Here is a 25,040-nt window from a genome sequence, read left to right as displayed (position 1 = left end):
TTAAAGAAATTGTACCGATATCCATATCATTCAGGATCACTGCAGGCAGGCTCTGATGTATCTGTGGGAAGGGTATTTTATATCTATCCCATGGATGTAACTTTTTATTTTGTCTTTAGAAGATGACCTCTCTAGGTTTGTTCCTATTTTATTTGAGACGAGTAAGTAAGACCATTATGTGGAAAACATTTTAAAAGATACAGCTTGGTCTTCTGGTATAGAAATGAATTGAGTAAGAGCCAGTGCTTTTATTTTGCAGGTGGGAAACCCAGGACCTGAAGAGTCCCAAGAGAACAGGTCCAGTTGGTGACCAAGGGGATGGGGGTCCCTATCAGCTCAGCTTTGCCTGGTGCCCTTTTGAGTTTGCACACTGTTCCCCCTGGCTACTATCACAAGCTACATGATAGGCTGAGCATGTATTATGTACACTTTGACTAATAAGAAAATAAATAGCATGTCTAAAAAAATACATCAGGCAGAGAAAGTAGGATGAAGTCATCACAACCATTAATGGCCAAGAGGCTAAAGGAAGTGAACATCATCTGGTCAGTTGACGGTTTTATAAGAAGGCTCACATTTCAAATGCCTTCTTCCAGTAGGAAATAAACACTGATAATACAGTCTGAGAGAATTTCTGTGTTTTGCAGAAAAGCAGAGTATATAGATAACCACACATACCTCACAGTCTTGGAAAATTATGCATTATTTAGAAAAGGGATTAAAAATATCTCCAACTTGCAAGTGTTCAACCTCTCACCCCGGGGGGTTGCACAGGGAGGGTGCTGCTGTCCTTTTCCACTGCTTCATGGTCTCTGAGGAACAGACCGATGGCATTAGTCAGCAGTTCCCGAATTTTGACCCACAATAGGAAAGATACCTCGAGACAGGAAAAATAGATGGAGGCAATTACAAACAGCTACTTGATTGATGGTTGACATTGTCAGGGCTCCAGTGTATGGCAGATTGCGATGGTGTTGAACTCCCCTTGCTACCAGTGGCTGTTGCTATTGGCAACCGTGCAGTGAAGCCAATAAAAAGGCAAGAAAATGAGAGGAAAGCTCAACCTTCGTGGAAGCCGTAGGGTTTGTGCTATAAATTATGTTCCCCTTAGCAATATGTAGCATCAACGTTTGGGTCGGCCACAGTACCCCCAGCCGCCTGCAGTCTCCGTCGGACCCTGGGTCTAGTTTTATCATAAAGCACATGCTTTAAAATTTTGTTCTAGATAGACTGGCATCCGTCTGTCGGGGCTCTTTATTTATTTATTGCTGGGGATGATAACAGATGTGGGTTTGTCTCTGCCTCACGTGGACTGATTTTCAATTCCCGTTTGTGATATAAACACGATGTGGCAATAGCTGAAAACACCTGGAGTGCTTCTGAGCTGCAGCCTGCAGCTGCCTGGACCAGGGTCTGTCCCCAACTCCGCCCCCCGCTTTGTTCCTCACCTGAAGGAGGCGAGACAGCATGGCAGAAGCTATTTTCCTTTATAGCAGAGTGATTCAGAAAACTGGCTTAATAAAATCCATAAATCTGAACAACGTCCTCTTACCTGCTCTGCAGAGGCAATTTCCCCTGCACTCATTTTCTCCCCCGGTTCCCCCAGCCTTCCCTGCAGAGGCAGCTGTGAAGGCGAGCTAGGAACCTTATTGTTTAGGCTCCCACTCCCTCCTTCTGTCTTTGGCCAAACCCCCCTCCAGTGTCTCTCTTTTCTAAGCAATTGATGGCAGGATTCTGCATCCTCATTTGGGTGGGGGGTGGTTCGAAGCGCCATTTTTCTTTGTTTGGATTGACGTTTACTTTGCCTTTGGCGGTCCTCTTACCAGCTGCCTCGGCATCTTTTCTTGTTTGGGTGTCTTTTGTTTCTCATCCTCATCTTTGTTGCCCCCCCCCTTTGCCTGCTTTATAATTTTCTGTTACTTTAATTCTTGCCATAAAGAATCTTACGTTGGGGCCCCTGGGTGGCTCAGTGGGTTAAGCCTCTGCCTTTGGCTCAGGTCGTGATCTTGGGGTCCTGGAATTGAGCCCCGCATCCAGCTCTCTGCTTGGCAGGGAGCCTGCTTCCCCCTCTCTCTGCCTGCCTCTCTGCTTACTTGTGATCTCTCTCTGTCAAATAAATAAATAAAATCTTAAAAAAAAAAAAAAAAGAATCCTGTCTTCCCCATTGATACATGCTCTTCTCTCCCATTTTGATACCTTCATTTACCCATTCTTTAAACATTGCCGGAATATCTGTTGTGTTCTCTGGGGGAAACCATGCTCTTTGAGGAACACAGCCCCTTTTTCTTTAATTCTTGAGGAGTCAAGTTAGTAACTGATATTGACTAGCAACAACAAGAACAAAAATGGTGAACTTAGGATTTTCCAGAGCTGGAACGGACTTCAAGGTACATCTAGGCCAGGGATCTTCCAACTCCTCAGAGCTCCTTTATGGACCACATCATGTGTAATCAAAAATAAGAGAATTTACAGGGGTTCTGGATCCCCCCAACCTGGCTTCAAACAGAGAATTTCAGCTATTAAATGTTTTATATCTTGGGCATTCCTTGTAAGATTTATTTGCACAAAGAGTTCTGAGGTTAAAATATGTCTGAGAATCCTTTCCTAATGTAATCTCATTTGACAAATGAAACAGGCTGGGAGAAGTTAGGTGACTTGTCAACAGTCACCCAATCAATCCTGCCAAAGCCAGGGTAGGAAGTCTAGCTTCTAGTCCAGTGTTCTTTGGATGAATCAAACTCCGCCCCCTGCTTTGTTCCTCATCTGAAGGAGGCATGGCAGAAGCTATTTTCAATGTCTATAGCAGAAGCTATTACCTCAATGTCTCGGGTAAAATGGGGAGCAAAGGAGTTTTGTAGTCATTGCATTGATTTAATATTGTTTATTTTAATTATAAACTTAGTTTCCTAGACAATATGTATTTGTCTTCAGGCCAGACTGTTATCTCTTCACTTTTCAAGCATTATTTCTTACATTTAAGGAAAAATAAAAAATCGGGGACCACTGCATTTGGCTTTAGGTTGGTTTTGGTGGGAACCTTACATGGTATACAAAAATTTATCCCTAAGAGAACTCAGGGTAGTCACTGATCATTCTCCGTGTTTCTATGTCCATAAAATGTCTCTGCTATTGGGAATAGTTCCCAAGTACTCATGTGTTTCTTGTGGTAAATCCAGCTACGGACTTCCTTTCATCCCTCCTTTAATTAAAGTCTATTACCCCTTTCCTTCTGGGAGAAGGCTTGGTCTACAACGAAGGTTTAATTTTAAAAAACTGAAAAAGGTGACCGCAATCCCAATGCAGTGTTATGAATGTTGTATAAACACCAGTGACACAAACACATCTGTTGTCTCCCTACTATGGGCCTTTTTAAGGGGAAAACTAGAAATGATTGTTTTTTTTTAAAGAATACTATAGTTTATCTCTTAAGGAGGCAATTATAGAGTTTATCTCTTAGGCAATTCTAAAGGCTCTGATCCAACATTAAGAAGCTTTAGGATAAAAATAAGATACCGCTACAGAATACAAAGTGGGATTCTGGGGACAAAAGAGGGCTCAGGAGGGGATGCAAAGGCAGGCCTTGCTTAGCCTGTAACCAATGAAGGGTGAGCTAGGAAGTGAAGCAGCGCTAAGGGTGTCCGCACTGCTCCGGGCTCCCTGGGTTGGGAAGGACCACGGCTGGCTGTGCTCAGGTCCTGGCTCCTCTGCCCAGCGGCCCTGTCTCAGGCTCAGCCCCTGGATGCTCGCAGGGAAAGCTGAGGCCCCTGGGCGGCTCTCCCTCCCCACCTGCTGCTCCATTCCTCCTATTGTGCTAACAGCACTTCAAGGTAAAAGCCCAGGCATGCTTCCCCACGCAAACTGAGACTCTGTCCACAGGAGCTAAAAGCAACAAAGGGATGCTGTGGACTGGACAAAGCCGGCCCGTCAGGACACAGTCATTTTGCCATGGCAGCGAAGCTGGATGGTTAGTTTCTGTCTTCCTCTGCGGCCAGCATGAGGCTGGAGGAGGAGGGAGAGGCAGCAGACGCCAGCAGCCTTTTCTGGTGCAGCTCTTCCCACTTTCTTCTGTTCGCGGCCACGGAATCCAGCATCGGCTTCAGTTTCACATTGACCTTCACCAACGCCTGAAATAAAACAAAAAACAGGTAGAGGAGAAGAACCCGAGTCACTGACATGATTTTCCAGCTTTCATTGTTGAGGACAATGGAAACTGGCTGTAAGAAATGAGAGGTGATAATTATTTTGGTAAACAAGAGCTATTTACAAGAAGCAAATATGCATGTGACACCATTGTGTCACATTAATAGAACCCAGACAAGGCAAGGCACAAAATATCCAGCTCACACATTACTAATATGTCTATTGTTGTCTGCCACGGAGACCTCCAGATCTCAATAGACCACGAACTTCAGTTTTGACCAAGATATACCTTCCATTTGCTTCACCACGGATGGTTCTGGGTGGACTCACCTGAATAAGAAAGGCCAGGTAACATCCTGAAAGAAGAAAAGGTGCTCATTTTTCACGCTGAGGATCTGGGAGCTGCGCTAAATGTACAGATGTTGATGCGCACATGGAGATGGATGCGCACATGGAGATGGATGCGCAAGAAGGGAGACAGGAATGGGGAGGTGAGGGCCGGGTGCCGCAGAGGGGAGGAGGGACAAGGACACAGGCTGAGGCTGGAGGCCAACCCAGGATTCAGGATCCTACTTGCAGGAGACTATCCTAAATATATTCTCCTTTACTCAATTTTGTTATTAAAGAAAAAAAAAACAAAACAACAAGGGTCCCCTACTCCCTAATGGTCTAACCTTCCAACTTTACAAAACATGGATGGCCTCTGTCATGGAACAAAGCAATGAATAAAACAAGGATCGAGGAGGAGCTGTGGGGGTGTTAGCCCATGGCAAGGGAGTGTTCCTGTCCAATGCTTTGGGTCTTCATGTTGAGGCCACAGATGATCCCCTCGCTCCATGGAGACACCTTGCAGGTGTGTCCCCTCTGTCCCAGGGGAAACAAAGCCACTGCAATGTCAGCAAATCTCCAGAACAGCCTTCTTCAAGCAGGATGTGTGGTTAGGGGGTGGTCACAGTAAAGCCTCCCAAAGGAGGAAAGACTAGCCCTTCGTGTAGGGGGTGTCCCTCCCTACCACGACTGCAAATCAACAATTAGATCTGATCTATCTCCTCAGATAGCCCTTACTCCAGGATAGGAGTTAAATGCAACTGGATGTTAGTTAAGTGACTGTTGAAAAGCCCAGAAGTAACCAGGGATCCTACTGAGCCGTGAGCCCTCCAACCTGGCTAAAATGGGGTCCCTTCACACGGATGTCTCTCTCTCTCTCTCTTTTTTTTTCCCACATGGATGTCTCTTAAACGGAGCATATTCTCTCTCTTGAAAGCAGTCTTTATCACACCAGCCACCATTCAATTCTAAATTAGATTTATAAGCTATTCCATATGAAAATAAAACATAGCGACGTAATAACTCAGGTAGTGATCAAAATCCCCTTTATTTTTGTGAGAAAAATGCAGGTTATTGCTTTCTGCTCGATGCACAGTGTTTTATTTGGACAATAGCGTGGGGGTAACAACGAATGCCATGGTTTTATTTAGTATAGTTTGGCACTGGCTCCTCTTCACTCTGATCAAGCCTTTTAATTAAACTGACTAGTATAATTCCTATGGAAATTAGTGTTTATGTTATTTTCCTGCTACAAAAGCATTTCTCTAGAACTTATTTTTTTTTAATCCCAGGAGCACAAATTGGAATTTTTTTCTGCCTGAAATGTAATTAAAAACTCATTTGATTACTATATTTCTGGCTCTGTTTTACTTATTAAATTCCTGTAATCAGTTTTCTTTTATGAAGCTGCTGGGAAATGATCTCAAAAACAACACATTTTTCTCTTCCTTGGCAGGTTCCCGAGCATTTACTAAATTACATTCATAGCACCTGCCCATGATTCGAATTACTCCACCAATTTATTCCTTAAACCATTTAAGTTTATTTGGCTTAGCCCCAAATGGAGATTTCTTTCCTTTATCTAGCTCTTTGTTCTCTCTCTTGCTACCTTTGCGGTGAATAAAAAAAAAAAAATTTCCAGGGTTGGGGGGAGCAGAACATATTTCTCGGAAGTCCTTCTCTTTCAGTCTCTTCAATTAAACACGGAATTGTCATAGTAGAATATCGTTTTCCCCTGGCAGGTGCTGGTCTAGGCTAAGGTAGCAAAAGTCCCATCCTGTGCCATCAGTAAGGGTATTGCTCCTACTTTTCAGAAAGACTTGGATAGTCCTAAAATCTTCTCTTCAGTGAGTGATGCCTGATGAGTTCTGTGCAAGTGCTACTTGTTTGCAAGTCCTGTCTGACTTGTCCTTCACTTCACAAGAGAGAGGGGACAATTAACACCTGTCTAGTCGCTCTCCATATAGATGCAAAGGGACTCTAAAGGTTAGATACTTGGCGCGATCCGCCCAGGGATGCTGAATCTCCTCCGTGACTCTCAGTGTTTACATATGCCGAGAGACGGTGAACTCACTACCTTCCAGGGGGTTCTGATTTTAGCCTATTCCTTAGACTGAACTGAAATTTGTATCCTTGTAACTTCTACCTAATGGCCATTTGAGCTGGAATCTGCTTGAGCACCATAGGACTGATGACTCATGTGCTACTCCAAGTGTAAGTCGGGGTTGAGACTGACCTAAAACCCCAACTTTGGATGTTCTGCTTACTGTCCCTTGGGGCAACTGTCTGGCTCATGCAGGGGTTCCCAAGCTTATGCCAGCTCCCCCTGGCCCACCGCAGATAGCACCTTGGATCCTTGCCCACTACGGGCCATAGTCCTGGGCATCCAGTCATTCCAGTGGCTGAGGGACGCACTTGTTTCCTGATTCCATTCACTCTGTTGTTGAGTCCCCTTGTGACCAGTCAGGTACAGTTTATTATATTTTATTTATGCTTTGAATAAGTAATACATTCCCACAGTCCAATGTATATAAAAGGTAAAAAAGGTACAATGTAAAATCTCCCTTCATCTCTGCCTCAGACACTTAGTTTCTTTCCCTAAAGGCAATCAAAGTTATCAATTTCTTGGGTATCCTGCAAGAAATCTTTTCTGCATATGTAAGCACATATAGAAAATATATACACATAAAGAATATGTGTATGACATGTATATGCATACATACAATACATTATATGTGTGTGTGTGTTCAATTAAGTTGATTTCCCTTACCATTTTGGAGGTTTCTCTCAGAGATGGAGGGAAATCAAAACTTTGTGGAACAACATTACTATGATGCTTGAGTGAGCCCAAATGTACTGTGTAGAAATTAGCACTTGGACTGTACAGAAAGGAGAGAGACCGAATTCTAATTTTCTATTGCTACAACGCTGAGAGTTTCTTCTGCAGAGCTTAATCTGCTGTGAATCCCATCTATTCTCATTTTCCTCTGAAAAAACATAATTTTCACTTCTAGAAGTTTGATTTGTTTTTTTTTTTATATCTTCCATCACTCTGCTTATCATGCTTGATCTTTTCTCCACCCCTCTGCACATATAAAACATAATAAATGTCTTAATGTCCTTCACTATCGATTCCATGATCTGTATCATTTCTGAGTCTGTATTGATTGATTTTTTTTTCTCATTATTATGGGCCAAGTTTTCTTGCTTCTTTGCATGCCTGGTAATTCTTGACTGGATATCAGCCATTGTGAATTTTATGCTGTTGTGTACTGGATTTTTATTTAATCTATTTTATTATTTTTGCATTTCTTTAAACATTTTTCGGTTTTGTTCTGGAATGTGGTTAGGTGACTTGGAAATAATTTGGTCCTTTTGAGGCTTGCTTTTAAGCTTTGCTAGGTTGGTCCAGAGCAGCCTTTAGGCTGGGTTAATCTGGGGCCACTACTGAGACAATAGCCTTCTGAGAACTGTACCTGGTACCTCATACATTTCCAGGGTTTTCTCTTACATTCTGGCTGATGGGAGCATCGACTGCTCCCCAGCCTGTGCGAGCTCTGAGCCTTGTTCTACTTGTTCCATTTGCTGTTTCTTTCTCCCCCTCAGCCTTAGCACCCTCCCCACACGCACGTGATGAAGAGCACTCAAGACAGCTCTGCAGATCTCTGGAGCTCTCTGCCTCTCCCTCTCTCTCTCTCTGATAGATTCTCTGGTCCTCTTCCCTGGGAACTCCAACCTCCTTGGCCTCCCCAGATTATGGGCTCTGCCTCCCCAGCTCAGTAAGAGGGCAGGGCTCTGCCTCAGTTTCCCTCCCTGTGCTGCAGCCTGGAAGCTGTCTCCAGCAGTGAGCGAAGACAATGGCAGGCCTCATTTCATTCGTTCCCCTCTCTCAGGAATCACAGTATTGTACTGCATGCTGCCTGTGTCCACTGTCTGTAAACTGTTGTTTCATGTTTTTCCTCTGTCACTCTCTCATGGCCAGCAGAGAAAGTCCCTTACCCGTGGTTTTGAACAGCTCTGTTTTGGGGGCTATCCTGTGAGCTCCTACGGAGAGTGGAAATAGGGCCTGTCATCTTCGTGTCAGTAGCTCCTACTGCAGCGGCCCTGGGGAACAAGAGCCCTTCCTCTCCTCTGCCCCCAGAGCAGTGGCAGGAAGAAGGGGTGAGGCTAAGACAGCTGCCGGTGGCTGAGAGTGGGGTCAGGATGCTCTGACCTGCTGCAGAATGCTGCTGTAAAAACAATCCCAGAATGACCCTCCTGGGAAATGAATATAGTATTCTCTCCTATTACCATTATTCCTGAGACCATGTTTTTTAAAATCAGCTCACCAAGCTGCTAGGATTCAGATTCTGGCCCTGCTTTCTCTCTGCCATCATTGTCCACATCGGCTGTCATCTGACCTGGTGTGTGCTTATTAGCTGACCGCAGTCACTTCTTAGAACTCAACTGCTCCATAGATGGGGCAGACGTGGGACAAAGGGATAAACAAAGAGAAAGCCACATTCTTAGAAAGACTCATTACTCCTCTACTCTGTTGTTGGAAGGGGGCGTAAAGGTGCACAAGCAAATTAAAACCACATTCATCTTTGAACTTGGAAATGTCCAACTCTGTCATTAATATCTTTTCAAAACTATGAGGGAGTTGGGGCGCCTGGGTGGCTAAGTTGTTAAGTGTCTGCCTTCAGCTCAGGTCATGATCCCAGGGTCCTGGGATTGAGCTCTGCATCTGGCCCCCTGCTCAGCAGAAAGCCTGCTTCTCCCTCACCCACTCCCCCTGCTTGTGTTCCCTCTCTCGCTGTGTGCCTCTCTGTCAAATAAATAAAATCTTGAAAAAACAGAACAAACAAACAAACAAACAGCAAACAACACTTTGAGGGAGTTATCTGAGCTGGCTATTCATTTATTTTTTTAAAAGGCCAAAGAGACAAGATGGTTTTCACTTCCTATGGTTGAATTATATAATTCCAGAGTGCTGGCAATAAGATTTAGTATTTTCTGTCTTCCCTCATTCCCACCTTACCCAAGAGAAATAATCAGAAACTAAGAGGTACAATACATGGTGGAAAAGAATGTATTTAAAGTATTTCTTGGGGTGCCTGAGTGGCTCAGGGTTAAGTGTCTGCCTCTCAATCAGGTCTTGATCCCAGGACCCGGGGATCGAGTCCCGTGTCAGGCTCCTTGTTCAGCGGGGAGTCTGCTTCTCCCTCTCCCTCTGCCCCTCCCCCTGCTTGTGTTCTCTTGCTCTCTCTTTCAAACAAATAGATTTTAAAAAAATAAAGTATTTTTAATATCAATTTTTTGATAAAATATAAAATTAGACTTGAAGCCCATCTCAACTGTTTGAGGCAATATCCCTGTTATGAAGATATGATCACTTTACTACCAGGATTAATTACTTTCTGAATGAAAAATGTCAAAAAGACCATTTGAGGGGTTGGTACCTTGAAATGGAAAATCACTGATGATGTGACCAGCTGGTGGTCATCTCTGCGCAGACCTTCACTGGGAGGGGCAGGAGTGCATGCAAGCGGTGGCAGGCCCTGAGATTCTTTTGGGTTCACATGACTGGCCAGAGCATCTCTGAGGAACAAAGGCGGCTTCTCCTGAGGGTATGCGCCTTCAGAAAGAAGGGGCCAATTGGGGAAGGAAATCCAAACTTTTACATTGTTGAACTGCTACGTTTCTTGGTTCCCAGAGATTCAAGCTAACATAGTCCTGAATTTTCCATGCCACACGGCAGCAGTGCAGTTGGCTAAGGAGCATATTTGGCTCGCCAGCCTTCCACTTTTCTGCGAAGTCCAGAGATAGTGAACTGCTTGTCCAGAACTGAGCTCATCACCGTCCTCCAAACTCCAAACCTCCTCTTCAGTTTACTCTCTTGGGGAACTGAACATTATCACCTCTATCCAACCGTTGAGCCCAGAAATCTATGAGCCATCCGTGACATCTCCCTCTGCCCCCTGCCCCCCAACAATCAAACTTATCACCAGGTCCTGTTAATCCTGCTTCCAAGGTGTCTTTGCATGTCAGTCCCTTGCCATGTCTCCAACCCTGGTTTAGATGACCATCAGATGCTCAACTGCTCTAACCTGTTCCTCTCATACCAAGATGCCTGCCTTCCCCTCCCCCCATCCAATTAGCCATCCACATTGTAGCCACAGATTCCAGCCTGCACTTCTCTACCCTGAGCCTTTCAGTGGCTCCCATTTGATATAAATGTGCTGGAAGACTCCACCGGAAAAGGAGAATCGTGGTATTAAAAGAGAATGGAATTCAGAAACAAAACAGATAGGGAATAAAACCCAAAGGAAAACTTGAGTTATAGTACAAAAGCAGAATTTTGAAATGCCCAAATAATCCCATCAAGTTTTCTAGAAAACCTGAAATCCACATCTTTCTATGCATCTTTCTAGAATTTTCCTAAGTAAAAAGAAAGAAAGAAAGAGAAAAGCCGAACTCCACATGGTGTGTTTGGCAGGGGAGTTGCTGAAGTGTTAGTTACTACATGTGAGAACAGATGGAGCTGGCTGTGGGGTCCAGATGGGAGGCAGCAAACAGATTCCTCCTCAACCTCACTCCTTCTCTCCCCAGTTCAACGGCCTTTGAAACTCAAGGTTGTGTAAAAATTAATTTGCATTAAATTGCTTAAGATAATGTATTAACTATCATAGGGGGCTTCCAGCAGTTTTTAAAACTTGCTTCGAAAAACAAATAATCAAACCCTAATGGTGAACACAGAAGCAAGCCAAGACTTCTGTGAATAAATGTTTTTAAACATTCACATTAAAGATACCAGTTTTTAAATAAATCTTTAGTGTGTAATTTGCTCAAGTCAGAAAGTTAATAATAATCGTTTATATATGTTACACATATAACTAGGCCAGGGACTGTGTACTCTTGGGTTCTCCCCAGGCTAGACTGCAGTGGAGATCAAAGGGCTCTAGCCTTATGACTTCTGCCCCATTTGGGGACAGAGTCATTTACTCTGCCAGGACTCTGGTATTTCTAACAGAGATTGCTAGTTGCCTTCCCAATCAATATGCATTAGGAATGGTCAGCGAGCTATAAGCAGAATTCATGAGGAAGAGTTTCTGAGAAAACTCTTAAATGGGGGTTTATTCAGCTGGAAGTTATATCCTTTTGCTCTTGGTCCTATCTCCTTATTGGTGCTGGATTATTAACATGATGGCTGGAGCTTTAGTGGCTACTTTGTGACTATGAGGCAACTTTGAGTATGGGAGCCATGTGCTAAGGAAAGATAAACAGGGACTGGGTCTCTGATGGCTATGAAACTACCATATCATAGCAGTCTAGAATGGACTTCTACGGACTATTTTGAAGCAGAGAGAAAAAGAAATCTATTTTGTTTAAGCTATTGTGATTTCAGAAAAAGAAATCTATTTTGTTTAAGCTATTGTGATTTCAGCTGTGTGCAATTCCTAATTGAGAGAACTGATGTCATGTTATAGGTCTCTGTTTTCTGTCGAACTATGCAGATGTCAAAGAATTCTAGTTGATCCCTTGCACTAGGGAATTATGAGTTAACTTTTTATGATAGTGGGTTATAAATGAACTGTAAGAGACAGCAGAGGCTCTACACTGTCCCTTTACTGTTCCTCTGATAATAGAATCCATTCCATGTGTTTTGAGTAGGCACAGTAACTCAGGCCTGACCAACAAGAGTGCCCCAGTGATTGGTGTAGGAATGGGGCTGTGGCTCAAGGTAAGGCATTCAGAGCTCTCTCTAGGTTTTACCTGGAACTGCCAGAAATGAGGTTTTTCTTTTCATCTTTCTTTTGGTGTGGTAATACCTATAACAAACATGTGACCTTAGAGCGGCCAGCACATGTGAGGAAAGCCTGATTGAGAATGATGCCAAAAGATATGTAGGAGGTGAGAAAAGGGGACATATGTTATGGTATCCTTTGAACCCCCTGGCTCTAACTCTGCCACCCAGCCAGCTGTGCCTCTCAGCTCACCAGTTTCCTGAGCCAATCAATTCCCATTTCAGCTCAGACTAATTTGAGTGAGTTTCTGAGCTCCAAATAATCTTTTGCTGTCACTATTTTCCTCTTGTCACTCCCAGAATTACTCAAGATTGAACCCCTACCACTGGACTTTGAACTGGTGGCTGACCTAAGGAAGTCTCAGCTTCCTCAGCACACAAAGTTGCTGCTGACACTCACTGGGCTGTGCTCTTTACCAAGTTAGTGAGGGTCAGAGATCAGGTAGCAGTTCTTTCCCTTCTCCTTGAATCCCAGGAGCCTGCCAGTTTCTTTAAAAGGCTGCTCATTCTTCGCCTGCCACGTTATGGGGACTCAGAAAATGCTAACAGTGTATGCCAACTCCCTCTGGTGGCCAAGTGAGCAGCCCTGTGGAATTTCAGCTTCCCAAGGGAATCGGGACTCATCATTTTCCCTGTGGGCCAGGTGAGCTCTGACAAAAAGGACAAACTGCAACTGGCTGTTATTTTCTCCTTAGTGGGAGTTCGTTATTACTCCCTGTTTGCCGTATTGGGTGAGAAGCTCTCTCCATTTGAGAAAATTAGTTTTCTATACATGTGATATCTACTCTCTAGATCTGTTACTCGGAAGCTGGAACAGCTTGGCTGGGTCCAAATTTTGCAAATGCTAAAAGACATTGTCAGATCTTTCTGAAAAGTTTTAGTGACATTTGAGATCTTAAAATCTAAATAATGTGAAGCAGTTACCCGAACAGCAGTAAAGATGATAAAGCCACAGAGGTAATGCTTATTAAGAGGGCACGGTGAGCTCATTAGATTCCAATGTGAGAGTGATTCAGATCTATAATGAGAATCCTAAGGGCATAGTCTGGTCCAGCTATAACACTGATGTTTGTAGCATCGATGTCTAATATCCTGAAAGCTAATTACAGTACTAGTAATAATTTAGATCCTTTCCTTTCCAAGGTGTGAAGCAGGTGCTCCAGAGCTCGATAGCGGATCTTCTCTCTCTCTTTTCTTTCCACTTGCAGTCCCTTCCTGACCTCTCAGGTTACGTGTTTTGCTTACTTTATTTATACGCTCGAGGGATTCCTCTGTGGAAAATGATATTTACAAATGACATTAACGTTCTGAGTTAATGAGGCAGGAATTTTAGTCTCTCCTAGGATTAACAGCATTGTTATTTCCATCATATAGGGCAAGAGTCCTAAACTCAAATGTCTCCAGGGACAAGGCCAGTAGAGTTAATGCATGAAATAGGCTGCACGAGACAGCTGGGAGTCGTGGGGCCTCCGGGAAACTGGACAGTTCCCAGTGTTAAAAACTGCGTTCAACTGAATGAAACATGTCTGGAGGCTGAGTCAGTGTCAGTTCTGTGGGCTGCCATGTGCCTGCCGTGACAGACGGGAAAACCTATCTTGCCAAAATGAACTCATTGCTGAGGACTGAATGTGTCCCATGTTCCAGGCTCCATTTGAGGATCTCTCCGTATGTGAGCTGATTAAACCCCACAACAGTGTGGGGAGACTGGTAGTATTGACCCCATTTTGACAGATGAGGATCCTTAGATTGGGGGAAATTAAGTCAAAGGCACCAGTGTGAACATGGTTAAAAACAGAGTAGCTGCAAAGTCAGTCATGGCCTGCCTGAGTACAGAGCCCGTGGTGTCTTCCCATGAAGGGTTCTCACTGGGATGCTGGGAATGACAGGTGTCTGTCTCACTGAACTGCAGTGTCAGGAGAGAGGGGCGACTCTTTTGTTCTGGGGCCTGGGACACTGTTTCAGGACAAACCCACGGGATGGAGACAGCCTCCCTGAGTAATGAAGAAACACCATCTCCCAAACATTAGGCGTAGACAGTGACTCTTTTATCTGTGACTCATCTACTCTCTCCTGCCCCAGGAAATAAAACAAGGGTTTTAAGTAGTAAATAACAGGCAGGCCCAAAGACAGCTTGTGTAAATGGGAGCAAGGAGAACCGTCTCTTCTGTTATAATGAGCCCCTCTAGGATACTGTCCTAGGTTATCCTGTTGGTTGGGTTTTTAGAGCGTATTGGTAGCTAATCAATCATGTTCACGGTGTAGGCAACATCTGACTTGGAAGGAACGGCTGCTGACCCAGAAGCCACAGCCTTTGATGAATGGGGCTTTGTAGCAGGGGTGGTTGGAGCATGTAACTAAAGCTCAGCCACACCGCTCCGTGCACCAGGATGTTTTCCGGTAAAACTCCACCATCTGAGATTTTATAGAAATACATAGACTTGGTTATTTTGGCCAAGTTCAATGTGCAAGAAGGACAATTTAAACATTTTCAGTTTGTTGAGATACATTTTGTGTGGATTTCTATACATTTTGTGTGGATTTCTCAAGTACCTTGAGTCCTAGGCTTCCCCGAACAGAACAGATAGAGTGCCTACAGATACGGAGCTGCAATTCCATGCCTTTGGCGAGAATGGTGTTCTGAGGAAGGTGCTATGGGGCTTTCAATACAGAATTCTAGAATACTCCATGAGCATTTTGATCGTCAATTTTTTTTAGCTTATATTTGAGCATTTCAAAGAAGTCCAAGTACTAATTATTGGTACTGATGAACTTTATAGTGGGCACCATGCAGATGACTAGGAAACAGTTCTTGTGAGGCTTTACAGGTGTCCCCATGCTCAGTACCACACAGGCTGAGGAAAGACTGCTCAAGGCCCATGCACCCCAATGTCCCACATCTACAGAATCCCAGAGCCAGAGCATCCATGAGAAATGCAAGATCCTTGGGACAAAAATCTTTTAGTCCTTTGGTGGTCTCTCTCTGTATGGAAGGAGAACATTCTTTTTCTTCATTTTATAAGATAATGAAGAAAGTGAGAGTTTGGAGAGAGAGACTAGGGAGAGAAGAAAAGGAATATTTTGCACACCACTGGGTCTTCATTAGCTGACCTTCTCTTTGTCCAAAGAAAGAGGCCAAGCTGGTCATTTTAAGATCTGGTCCAGGGCATGTTATCGTGGCTCTTCTTTAATTACATTGCTAACTTTCCCAAAAGCTATGATACAGAAGTTTGTGTGTGGGGGGACAGTAGGACCACAACACTGGGTATTTATTTTATTACATTACTGAAGTACAGTTTAAGGATGGGAACTTCAGAATGTTATGAATAGAAACTTCCTAATGGGCAACGATTTTCTATCTTTCAACTTTGGAATCATTTAAAAGTAAATAAGTGGGGCACCTGGGTGGCTCAGTGGGTTAAGCCTCTGCCTTCCGCTGGGGTCATGGTCTCAGGGTCCTGGGATCTCACCCTGCATCGGGCTTTCTGTTTAGCAGGGAGCCTGCTTCCCTGTCTCTCTCCTGCCTCTGCCTACTTGTGATCTCTCTGTGTCAAATAAATAAGAAAGAAATAAATCTTTTAAAAAAGTAAGTAAGTAGCCCAATAAAATGACAAACTATAACTAAATTCTAAAACTACATGGAAAGATAAACAAGCATTCTTAGAAAAAAAGGGTGAAACTAGGGTTATCATTCAAACATATTATAAAAGACATTAATTAAGATAGTATGACAAGGTGGACAGATTGATAGAACAGAAGAGAAAGACAAAAAATAGAGTTAAATGTAAAGAAAGTTAGCATATGATGGAAGTGAGTTTTTAAATCCTAAGGAAAAACACCAGTCAAAAGCTGATGGGAAAACTGAGGAGCCATCTGAAAACCTAGTTGGATTCTGACCTCATATGTCACATCCAACAAAATAAAGTACAGCCAGATGAATCAGAGGTACAAATGTAAAGAAAAAAAAAACATAAAATACTAAAAGATGTTCTGACAAAAACTCGTCATTATCTTTTTGCAATGGGAGAATCATTCTATGTATGATATGGAATCCAAAAGCCACAAAAGAAAACAGTCCTGAATTTGACTACCTAAAATCGATATATTTCTCTACAGCATAAACAAAGGAGAAAGGTAAATGACAACCTGGGGAAAATATCTGCCACTTTTGCTCAGAGAAAGGTCTATTTCCTTAATATATAGTGAGCTCCTACAAATCAAAAAGAAAAGACCACCAGCCGAATAGAAAAAAATGGCAAAAATATGAAGAGTTTACAGAAAAAATACTAGTTGCTCCTGACAAGTCTATCCTAAAAATATGATTAGACTCATTTACGATATGGAAAATGCAAATGAAAACCAAGAGATAGGCTTTACACTATCTTATCAGCACAATTCAAGAAGTTTGATAATGTAGTTTGTTAGTAAGGATGTGGAAAGAGGAGTCCCTCACATATTCCTGGTGAGAATATAAATTGGTTCATACCCCACAGAAGGAGAGTTGGCAATACCTATCAAGACGTCAAATGCTTGTGTGCCAAATGGCTAGTAAATTCCTCTTCTGAGTATTTATCTTTCAAATAAAGTGTGAAGAGTATGCATTTACAAGGATACTTATTGGGCAATGTTTACAGTAGCAAACTATGAGAAATGACATCGGTGTTCTTAAGTAATCAATTAATTATCGGTTAAATATTTTATTCTTTATCTTTAAAATCTAATACCCTGTGGCCATCAAAAAGATGGCAGCAGCTGTTGTCTGGGCAGCAAACAGGAAAATCTCAAAAATATATTAAGGGTGAAAAAGCATGGTCTGGGCAGGATATATTAGGTGCCTGGGTGGCTCAGTTGGTTAAGTGTCTGCCTTTAGTCATAATCCCTGGGTCCTAGAATCAAGCCCCACATTGGGCTCACCACTCAGCGGGAAGCCTGCTTCTCCCTCTCTCTCTGCTGTTCCCCTTCCTTGTGTTCTCTCTCTCTCTCACTCAAATAAATAAATAAATAAATACTCTTAAAAAAAATAAAAACAAACAGTGTATAAGCAGTGTGTGTAAAAACAATGGAAAAACCCACTGTATTTATGCTTTCTAAAGATCTCCTTTAGATGCATACACGAGAAGGTCTTTAAAGGTGGTGGCCCCCAAGGGAGGTGACTGGGGGACTGGAGTGTGAGGAAGGGTCACTTTTCTCTAATACATTCATGCCTTTTGAATTCTGTTCACTGGATGTGTATAAAGTATTTAACAGTAAAATATTTTATTAAAAATTTATCATGAACTGATAAAGGAACTAACAATCTTCAGTCATGTGTGAGACTTATTAAATAACACATCGTCTACCTGATGGTTAATAGTGAAAGAAGGCTTACAGATACAAGGATAAAGAAAAGAAATGCTTAGCTCATGAAGATCAAAAGAATTTACTATTTCACCGCCATAACTCAAAAATTATTTCAGGATGTTCAAGTACACGGCGATACTGTTATGTATATGTTATGCGACGATATCATAACCCCCTCCCCCAGGCCATTCTCCCCCCACATCACAAATAAGGGCCCACTACCTCATTGATCCTAAACGTTTCCTCTGAGAAGCGATCAATGTCCCCTGCCTGGCCATTAAATAGATTTTGAAAAACTCTTCAATCCGTATCAGTCTCATATCCTTATTTAGTTCCTCAAATTTGCCCTCAGCTGGGAATTGGGCAGGCAACTGTGATTCTGTTGTGTTCACCACTCATTTGAAGGGTCCCATCCATCATCATTTCTAGGCCTTTTCTGATGCAATGTAGCTTGTTCTTTGTCTTTCTTAAAAACTGAATGGCTATTAAATTATCCATTTATCTTCCTTCAGATTTTCTGTTCAGTTTCTCAGGCCCTCTCAGGGCTGTCTTTTCTACCTTGTTTGCTGACTTTTCATTCCATTTCCCCTGTTCTCCGAGGCATCTCGGTTCACCATGCTGTCCTTCAAAACAAACTCCCTGGTTCAGTCAGCTTTCTGCTTGCTGGAAATCTGCCTCACTACGCGTGTAGACTTCCTTTTCAAAATCTGTCCCTTCAGGATAGCTTTGAACACTCTGAGATAACACGTTTCAGACTTTCCCCATAGATAGCAGGGTGTTTGGGGACAAACCATCACTGAAGGTCGAAAGTCTTGGGCTGTAAACCAGCTCTGCCACTATTAAGTCGGGTCACAAGTGACCTTTCAAGTTTCCGCTTTCCCAACCTACGGATTATTTGCAAGCTCCCTTCTAGTCAAGAATCTTCATATCACAACAGCATGTCGTCTTCGTGTACAGTGACCCATTGAGGATGTGAAGTTTGTGGCACATTAAGGCCTACACACACACTCTCTTTCTCTCTCTCTCTCGGGGGCAGCAGGAGTCCAGATTTGGAAGCAGAAAGAATCTAAGCTCACTTAATAGCTGTGTCTTCTTGGGCAAGATACAGAAACTCTCCAACCTCAGCTTTCACATATGGAAAAGGGGGATGATAGTAGTATTTGGCTTGCTACCCCTAAGTGGATTGAATCTGATAATGCATGGAAGGTCAGACTGGTGCGTAGCATGTAGTACATGCTCAGGAATGTTATTAGAGACTCATAACATCTTAGTAAGCTAGGCAGTTTGGCTGTTATTCCAATTTACAACACCGGCCACTTAGAGGTCATATTAATGATAGTAACAATAATAATGACTCACATGTACGGAGGGCATTAACCTATCATGTTTATTCTTCCCAAAGTATTTCCACTCGCCTCCTCTCCCTCGGTTCAGACTCTTGGAAAGGTTGGTATTAACTGTCATCAATTCCCTTTGTTCCAAGAAGAGAGTCCCTTTGTAAGACCAAAGACCTTTAAAATGTAGCAGAGTGGAGATACTTTCCGTCCAACCTAGAGGCCTGTGGTGATCACCATACAAAATCCAAGGAGGGGCGCCTGGGTGGTTCAGTTGGTTAAGCATCTGCCTTTGGCTCAGGTCCTGATCCCAGGGTCCTGGGATCGAGCTCCCGTTAGGCTCCCTGCTCAAGGAGGAGTCTGCACCTGTCTCTCTCTCTGCCCCTCCCTCTGCTTATGCTCTGTGAAATAAATAACATCTTTAAAAGAAAGATGTTGGAGGATAGCAAGCTTTAGATTTTATAAGTGTGGAGATTTTATAAGTGAAAGAGGATACTTATAAAAACACTCAGCTGCTACTGGCCTGTCATAGGTCTCATTTCTGTTTCCCTCTGCCCCTTCCTCTGTGGGTATTTGTTGTCCTCTTTCTCCTTTCCTACTTAGTTTTTGGCCTTTCAGACCATCTGTAGCACTAAGATTATGGAGGACATAGGAAAGCGAGGACTTGGAGAATTACTCTTCCTTTTCCGTTATTTTATGGTTCTGTAGTTTATTCTTCCCTTTGCTTGTAGGAGGCAACGGCTGGTAGGCTGAAACTCCCCCTAATCAACCGGGGTGATTGTGAACAGCTAGTATAACCTCCCTACTTTCTCAGCCGTGAAATAAAGACAGAAATGCTAACGCCCGCCACAGGGCAACTTGGGAATGGTGGCTTATTTCAGGGCACGCAGAAAGCACACGCCGCAGAGGGGACACAGGGGCTTCCCAGCAGCGCGGCGACAACCCACTCTTTTCCCGTCTCTGCTCCCGTCCTTGCTGGCTGTGTTGCCAAGGCCGTCCTGTGGGGTCTCCCCGCAGCTGAGGAACAGCCTGCATGAGGGCGGAGGGCGGTGGCACCGCTAGTGCCGCGCATTGCTGCTGAGCCACAGATGCGATGAATGCAAATCAGTGTAATGTGCTAATGAAGGAAAATGCAGAGGGGCCCTGAGGCTCTGTCTCTACCTCCAGGGAGCAAAACCGAGCTTTTACCTGGAGCCTGTCGTCGGAGTGGATTCCTCAAGGAAGAGTAGGGTTTGCTGGGGGAGAAGAGGGAGAGGTAGTGCGGGCAGCGAGAGCTGTGTGAGCAAAGGCATGGTGTGCGTGTGTGCACACGCATGTGTCACACCAGTGGACTGGCAGTTTGGGAAATGGCTGGTGGCCAGTTACTTCAAGAGCAGAGGGGATGGAGGAAGGAGGGAGAGAAAGTGAGCAGAGGAAGGTCAGACGTGCCAGCTTTGACTTTTCCCTTCAAGCACGGGGAGGGAGGTTGGGTCTGAAGGACCCACGATCAAATTTGCTTTAGGAGGATAACTCCCCAGTTGATTTGCGGATGGGACTGAGGGCATGAAGCTGGAGAGGGCCTGCTGAGGGTGCCAGGGTCTGAGTGGGGAAAGAGGACCCAGAGGAAGAAGAAAAGTCATGATGTGGCAATGAGAAAATAATCACCAGCACCTGGTCTTGTTTTATAACGTATTTCTGGTCTTACCGATGATACCAGGTTTTTTGAAGTTGTCTTTTTTTGTGTTTACTGTATACTCTGAATTCCTTCTTCCCTTCGCGTCTTTTGATTTGCTTCCACTCCTTCATACTGGAGGCTCTCCCGAAACAGCCAGTGGTCCTTCTCTGTTTGCATAATTCAAGGACAAGGCACGAAAAGACAGGCTGTGTGACTGGTGGGACAAGAAGGGCAGAAGCTGTGGGGGGCTGTGTGCGCGCTGACCCCTGAGCTTCATTCAAAGGGTGACCTTTGGGGAGCTGACTCCCACTGAAAGCGTCCCAAGTGCAAGTATGTGCAGATCCTTTCTCTGAGGCCACCGTTTCTCTCAAGAAGAATCCCACTCTTCTGCTCCTGGGCTTTCTGGCTGTTGGCATCCTGGGTGAGGGGTAGGAGGGCAACTGGGGGCCTAGGCAGTCATTCCACAGACTTCTAATTTCAGTCATGAATTCTCTGGATGAGTGCTCTGTGGGAAGAGCTTTCTGGTCTCCTGGCTGGCAGCGGGGACAGAGGTGGTTTACCTTGGCTATGTGTGTACTGAGGTTCCACTCACCCGCTTCTAACCTTTCTGTTTATTTCCAGGCTTATGCCATCACCTCATTGTTGTGGATCAAATTGTGCCCACCCCTCCCCTAAAGATATGCTGAAGTCCTCACCGCTGCTACCTGGGGATGTGACCTTATTTGGAAACTGGGTCGTCGCAGATGTAATCAGGTTAAGATGAAGTCATATTGGATTGGACAAGCCCTAAATCCAATGGCTGGTGTCCTTATAGGAAAGGCCATATGACGATACAGGACACAGACATGGGAGAAGAATGTCACATGAAGAGAGAGGCAGGAATTGGAGTGATACATCCAGAAGCCAAGTAATACCAAGGATTTCTGGTAACCACCAAAAGCTAAGAGAAAGGCATGGAACACTTTCTCTCTCAGAACCTCCAGAAGGAACCAACCCTGCCACGCCTCGATTTGGGGCTTCCAACCTCAAGATCTGTGAGAGAATAGATTTCTGTTGTTGTAAGCCACCCAGTTTGTTGTACTTCTTAGCCCTGGAAAATTAATACACCCCCTCTTGGTGTACTGGGCCCCTACGAGTCTTAAGCCTCTCAGGAGCGCCTTCTGAATGACAGATCAGCTCACTTGCATCTGCAGACCTTCTGGGATGTTATTTCCATGCCAACTTTTAGTATTGGAGGAGATCTTATGTCCTCTCACATTCTGTTGTCCTTGAGAGTTTTTTTTTTTTTAAAGAAATACAACTTCATTATTTTGAATCACGCTTAATAGTTTTAAATAAGTCAATAAAGTACTGAACAAAGGTGTTCATTTCAGAATTACCCCTTTTAGCAAAAAGAAAAAAGAAAGTAGGTAATGACTGAATAAATTATGACAAGTCAACTGACTGGAATACCAGGCAGCTGTTTCAAAGGATAACATGAAAATTGGCTTAGGAACATGGGTACGTGTTAGAACGTTATGTTAAATGACCAAAACAGAATACACTAGTGTCTCTGGGTAAATTCATGTTTCCATGTGGACAATAGCATAAAGGAAGAAGAGAATGTGAGGTCCTCCTGATAGCCTGCTCTTAATGATTCAAGTATTCTGGAAAGTGATATGTTTTCTCCACCATGTTCCTTATTTCCTTGTTAGCAGAGTCCTTAACATCCTTACTTATACTAACAGTCTGTTCAAGGGAATCTAGGGTTTTTTTTTTTATATCATGTTCCTCAAAAATTTTTCACCTTCTTTTCAATACCCAAGAAAGTTTAAACCTTTTAAAAAATTCCTTTATTATTATATTAATGGAATTCTCAGAAGGATGAGGAGATAACTAGTGAGGCCAGTCTTCCCTCTTCTATTGGCAATGTCAACCTGCTTTGCAAGGGAAAGTCTTAGGTCAAGAACAGCTTAACATAACATGTTCCTTGAGAGAATTTTCTATAGTAACCAGCTAAATAGAATCCATGAAACCATTTGGTCTTCGAGGAATTCCTCTCCCTGGAATCCCTGCTCTGGTCCCTGTATCCTCCCCTCTGAAGGATTCAGAGTTTCATTCTGCAAATGGGAAGTTCACAAAGATAGAGTGCTACTGGCCAGAACTGAATCAGCTTTTACTTCCTCAGGGCAGTATAGTGAGAAGCAGCAGAAGAAGACAGAAAGGACTTGGATTCGAATTTCCGGCTCTATTCTGTATTAACTGCTTCACTAGAATTAAGTCCATTAACTTCTGTAGCTTTCACTTTTCTCATATGTTAAACTTAGACCATTAGACATTATAAGATCCAGGATGAAGTATTTTCTTCTTCACAGTTAGGGTCAAATTAAACTGTATCTCTAAAAGTACCTTGTAAACGTAGTCAGTGTTCAACAAATATTTGCTTTCTGAAAAAAATGTGCATTAGTATACCCCATGTCTGTCAGGACTCTACTACTGAATATCTTCTTTTCCAAGCGTTCAGTCTGGTAGAAGTCTTCAACTTCGTTTTAGACCCTGGCTAACAAGTCAACCGTTGGGCTGCCTTATTGTTTGGTCTGTGAGGTGGAAAGCCTTGCTCTCTCTGGCCACATGGCCATCTAGCCTCTGCTTGCTAGATGAGCCAATGTGCCTTGAGTGATTTATTTCATATTTTTATGGCTGCAGCTCAGATAATTAAATATAAGAGCTGTGATGGCCGGTCATCCAGATAGTGCCTCCTTGAATTCTCTTAGGAAACATTTCGAGTAGTACAGAAGATTCTGTTTGGCAATAGCATAATAAGAATGCTTTATGTTTATCTCATGCCTCACTTCCCACGAGCTCAAGCCATGCTGACCTTCCAAATGCACATTAAATTGCAGAAATTTCGGAGAGGCACTTACAGTGCAAAAAACAATCTTTAAAAGAGGCCTTGATTCATTCCTGGTGGAAAAATGCAATTTTCTTCTCTCTCTCTCTCTCTCTCCTGCCTTCCCACTCTCCCCTCTCTCTTTTCCTCTTTTCCTGAAGAGACTCAAAGAAGAGAGAACCATGAAAAAGAGGTAAATCAGCTTTTAAAATATGTTTTCTAGAGGTGCTGGGAAGCAATGTAAGACAAAATTCCAGGCTTTGTATGGACTTGAGGTAAATCATTTTTAACTTCTTGATTCTCAAGCAGAAACCCTTTCAAATGAGTTATTTATGCTGATCAGCCAGATAAGGAGAAGTAGATCTTATCTTAAATTCTACCTTCAGAAGCCTTATGAGGTTATATATTATCTTTTTTTTTAGACTAGATTACAGCATTTTAATATGGATTCATCATGGCAGTTTTGAACTCACAAGATGCACATGAATAGGAATAGATTAAGTGCTACTGTATAAAGAACAGTGTTTTTTAGATTTGCATGAAATGAAACAAATCAGGTCCATTTTATTTACAAGAAAATGTACACGGAACTGGTTGCTTTATCAAGCCAAACTCATTTTTGGAGGCGGAAAATTCTCTCTAAAATCAAACATCCTGGCACATCAGATATTCAGGAAGAACTCTGAGATGTAGCCAAGGGTGTGAGATGCCATCACCTGTCACATACCATGCTTGATGCAGGCAGCGACGTGAACTTGAATGCTGTTCTGTTAGTAAGCCCTGTCCAGCACTTCCCTCTTCGCAGCACATGATTATCTGACACTTGTAGTAGTGGTAACTGTTAAGAAATGTGGAATCTGAAAAGCCTTCTAAGTCAAAGAAAGATTACATTTTAATTGTAACAAACTTAGCATGTTTTATGGTATTATGATTTGATTATAATTTGAATATAATTCAATATATGTTGAAATCACATGTGTATAATGCATGACATAAATTCTTGAGATCCATATATATATCCATATCTATATGCTAGCTCTCTCAATGTGAATATTAAAATAACTACAAGACTATATTTTCTGCCAATGCTGGATAAAAGAAAATCTCATGTATTTCCTAGCTGAAAAAATCAAAACCCGGAAAAATTCACGGCTATAAACTGGCCTTTTTATATGAGAATTAAGGGCCAATTCAACCATGATGAGAACTAAACCACTTTCTAAAAAGATATCATAGGCCATATACTTCGGATTATGGGCAGGAATAGAACAGTGCGCACTCTGACGAAAGGTTTTATATATTTATAGATGATAATTTAACATGGTGTTATAAACCCTACTCTGCACATTCCGCTGCTTATACTTAATTCTGCACCCATCATGCATTCCTCTGTTTCTTCATTCATTTGTTCCACAAACGTTCATGGAGCAGTGCTGGGCCCTGTGCTGGGTACTGGGAACATGATGGTCCCCAGAAACCAGTCTACTGGGGAAGGCAGCCAGACATTCACAGTATGGAGCGTTCCAAGTAGAAAGGAGAGGGAGGGAAGCACAGCAAAGGCCAGGGAAGAAGAGGGCTGGGAGTCCTGTGCTT

General features: G+C 43.1%; 1 protein-coding gene across 2 annotated transcripts in view; it reads right to left on the bottom strand.

Annotated features, from left to right (window-relative positions):
• Positions 1 to 2,873: 2,873 nt before the first annotated feature.
• The window catches only part of PDE11A (phosphodiesterase 11A), a 427,278-nt gene continuing 405,111 nt past the window's right edge, over positions 2,874 to 25,040 (bottom strand). For both annotated transcript variants that reach the window (XM_045066809.1, XM_004768993.3), the window contains exon 20: positions 2,874 to 4,124. In XM_045066809.1, coding sequence (XP_044922744.1) covers positions 3,966 to 4,124 — 159 coding nt within the window. In that variant the 3' untranslated portion in view covers positions 2,874 to 3,965. The remainder of the gene's footprint in view (positions 4,125 to 25,040) is intronic.

Source organism: Mustela putorius, unplaced genomic scaffold, assembly GCF_011764305.1.
Source record: "Mustela putorius furo isolate JIRA1106 unplaced genomic scaffold, ASM1176430v1.1 tig00003869_pilon_pilon_pilon, whole genome shotgun sequence".
NCBI classification, from domain to species: Eukaryota; Metazoa; Chordata; class Mammalia; order Carnivora; family Mustelidae; genus Mustela; species Mustela putorius.
The sequence above is the reverse complement of the archived record's forward strand: the minus strand, read 5'-3'. Positions and strand labels throughout refer to the sequence as shown.